The 3,902-nt window shown below is 32.1% G+C and overlaps 1 protein-coding gene across 1 annotated transcript; it reads right to left on the bottom strand.

Moving 5' to 3' along the window:
* Positions 1-501: 501 nt before the first annotated feature.
* LOC145099639 (uncharacterized) lies at positions 502-1,788 on the bottom strand. Its single transcript, XM_079037177.1, has 5 exons — positions 1,694-1,788; positions 1,148-1,460; positions 901-1,056; positions 662-791; positions 502-584 (listed from the first exon to the last, which is right to left on the bottom strand). The coding sequence occupies exons 1-5, from the start codon at positions 1,786-1,788 to the stop codon at positions 502-504; spliced, it is 777 nt and encodes a 258-aa protein (XP_078893303.1).
* Between the last annotated feature and the right edge of the window lie 2,114 nt (positions 1,789-3,902).

The raw sequence follows: 3,902 nt of genomic DNA, 5'->3' as shown, positions 1-3,902 counted from the left end.
CCATATACAAGAAATACAATTGATTGAACAAAAGTTAATGTCATAAAAATAATCATTCCAATAGTAGACAAATGTAATACATCAAATAATGATTCCAATAGTAGACAAATATAACATTTCAACATTTTTTATATAATTAACTAAATTATTAGCCAAATTTCCTAAAATACCAACATACTTTTCTATGAAGAGCATTAACACTATTCTTTTCCATCAAAAACTTCAAGACCTGCATAATTAAATTAATGTGTAATCAGCTACAGGTCAATAAGATAGGTTTAAGCAAAAGAGTTTCATAATAGTAAGATTTTACTTATGCTTCCTAACAAAGTGCTTGCGACAATACTACTATGTGACGATGAATCCATAATTGAACTTGCAATATTTCAATCCCCCCTCATTTCATCATCCGCCAAAAGTTTGTATGAAAACGAACCCTACAAAAAAATAAATGTAAATCCCAAAAAAAAAAAAGACAAATACAATTTCACTTTTTTTTCATTATACCTTTCGGATGCTCATTGCGACCTCACCCATATAGAAGGAAGAACAAACCTTCAAGTTACATTCAGGACTTACATTTTCTGCGTATTACATTGGATATTAATACAAATATTAAAAAAAATAAGAAAATCAAGATTATTAATTTTAAAAAGGTTACCAGTAGAATGATGAGAACATGACAAGACAGCAATGCTGCCCTTATGATCTGAAACAACAGCTGTATCGATATTCATAAGAAGCCAATCAGCAACCAATCTTTGAACAGGATCACTGTATAACTGTTCCACCTTCTTGGCATCATGTTTACATATAAAATTCATCTCATCATATTTTTTATTATTAATAAAAAAAATTAGTAAAATATTAAAGGAGTAAAGGAGAGTGTTTGGAGGTGACCTCATAATAAGCATAGAAAAGAATGCCATCACGACAATCACCAACAATAATAGTAGTAAAATGAGTGGTCAAAGTCATGATCATAAACCATGTCTTTCCACCAGCCAATCTTTTCACCCTTAAACTGCTATCATTCTGAAAGCTGCATACATAAAACTAAACAAACAAACAAACAAATAAATTACCAAATTACCATTTTTTGTAATTTAGTCAAAAAGAAGAAGAAAAAGAAGAGGGAGAGACTTACAGAACTACCAGCAGAGGCTAAGAAATAGCAATCAAGATAAGGGCATAAAGCAAGAACAATGCCACGCATATTTGTTGCATAAGCTAATCTTAAATTCCATTCTTCGGTTTCTTCTAATTTGATTCCATTTCCATCACAACTGTTGCTATCAATATCATCAGGGCTGCTGCAAAGACTACTGCTTGAAAGCTGCTCACTTCCTCCTCCTCCACTGTCACAAAAAGGGGAATTTCTTTTTGAATAAAATGTCATTGATCCACTGTCTAAGTTTTGTTTGTGTTCAAGGCATAGGACTATCAATTTGCCTTTTGTACTGCAAATATTAAAAAAACAATTCAAAACTCACACAAATTATTATTCATTACAACTTTACAAGGAATTTGAGTACAAAAAAGAATAGAGTAAATGTAACACTTTCAATAAGCTATGTAACACTTTCAAAAAGGAACAAAACTGAAAAAAGTTACAGTTTGGGACAACATATGGTTAAAATCAAAAAGCATAGGGACTTTTTTTGTAATTTAGTCAAGAGTAGAGTATACTAACCTTTCAGCTTCACCAGTTGGCATTATGGCAGGGCCAGTGGAGAGACTAGTGCCCACCACTAATACCTGTTCATTTCCAGCTTTTAACAACTCCATACACTTCCCTGTTTCTCCAGGCTCAAGTTTAACAGATGATGAAATCAAACCACTCAACGGGTCCACACAACAAATATCAGAAGAACACGAATCATCACTCAAATATGTCCTCAAAACCACCAACAATTTGCTTTCAGAATGATATAAAACCTTCCTTCGTGTCCCTCCAAGGTGAAACTTCTGCACATTCAGCCTCTTGCTATGCACCATTTCCAACTAAAACAAAAAAATGTTAAAAACATAAAGATGCGAGGGTAATTTGGTAATTTGGTAATTTTGATAAAGTCTTACCAAATGGAGACTGTTGTCTGAGACGAATAAGATCCCATTAGGGCAATGTTTTGAAAACCGGACCGGACGTCGAACCGGCCGTCTTACCGGTTCGATGGTTCAAGTGGTCCGACCAGTTGGACCGGTCCCGAAAACCGGAAAAACCGGATATATATATATATATATATATATATATATATATATATATATATATATATATATATATATATATATATATATATATATATATATAAACTTGTGTTGTGTTATGTGTAAAAGAATAGATTATATATACGTATGTGTTTTATATATGTAACTTGTGTTGTGTTATGTGTATAAGAATAGATTATATATACATATGTGTTTTATATATGTATATATTTATATTTATTAAATGTGCACAGTGTGTGCTTTTTATTTGTATATCAAGTATATGAAGTGCAGATATATACGTATTTAAAAAATAAAGAGTTTAAATAAGAAAATATATGTAATGTGTGTATGTTAGTCTAGAAAATAGTTAGTGAAAAATAAATTTAATGTGTTGTAAATTGTAAATGAATTAGCATGTAAATGATTGAGGAAGTGCATCCCACATCGGCGGGTGAAAAGGAATAAATGGTAAAATGAAAGTATAAAACTGAGCATTATGAGCGTTTTAAGGAACAAAAGTAAAGACACAATTCAATCGGCTGGCTCCTTTGAGCCGGCTAGCTCCTTTGAATTGAATATGATTGTCAATTTTGTTTATTAAACCGATTTTATTCCCGGTTAAACCAGACCGGTTTTTTACGGTGCAAAAAAAGACAAAATTTGTAAATGCAATGAGATCAATTTATATATAAGTAAGCATTGAATATACATACTTACCTAGAACCAAAAGTTTTTCAAACTTGCATCCTGGCTTTAATACCGACTCCATCATGGAAGCAAGCCCTAAAATTGACAAAATAAGTCAAATGATAAAAAGTATGACCTTGCTCAAGATACAGAGACCATCATGGAGAACTCAAAATCTTACCATGGTTACCTGCCAGATGTTCAGAAGAAATCATGCCCTTATTGTAACCTTTAACATCAACATTAACTATTATTGCATGAGGAGTTACTCTTTCAGCATTACCTGATACAATACTCCCAAGTTTCACTGTATCATCTTCAGATACCCTGTAAACAAACAATATTTAAAAAAAAATTGTTTTGAATTAGCGATCCCAAAACACCCCTAGATAGAGAACATCAAGATAGGCCTGCATACCAACCAAATCAGTTGGAAAATTATGAATATCAGGGGTATTTTGGTACTTTATAAAAAAATTAATTATATATATAACAGGGGTATTTTGGTACTTTAGTAGAATAAAAAAGAAACAGCACCTTACCCTGCTGCAGGCTGATACTTTTTCAGGCTTTCTTGCTGAATTTTGAACCACATTTCCAATCCTTTCACTAATAAACCTAAATCCAATAAAAGAAAGAAATAAAGAACACTACAAGAAATAAGATTAATAAAAAAAAGTAAAAAATTAACCGAATTTATGAAAACCTGGGATTTGCTAAATTTATAACTGGTCATATTACTGCACAAGCAAGCATTTCCCTCACTATGTAACGAAATAAAGAACAATTCAGATCCTCATGTCTGAATGTTAAAGATATGAACCCATCCATAAGATGCTATACAACCTACAAGAAGTAATGAGCACTAGTTCATCTGGACCTTATTTGTCAGGGGTAATACGGGAATACCAAAGATCAGTGACCCATTCTGAAACTATGTGTTTTGTGACTTGGTCTATTGCATCTTCAACAACTGGAGAGTTGACTTTTTTTCTCCATTCTGA

The sequence above is a fragment of the Lactuca serriola genome, chromosome 4, assembly GCF_051521515.1.
Source record: "Lactuca serriola cultivar US96UC23 chromosome 4, Lser_US96UC23_V15, whole genome shotgun sequence".
NCBI lineage: Eukaryota > Viridiplantae > Streptophyta > Magnoliopsida > Asterales > Asteraceae > Lactuca > Lactuca serriola.
Note: the sequence above shows the minus strand (reverse complement) of the source record. Positions and strands in the feature narration are given on the sequence as shown.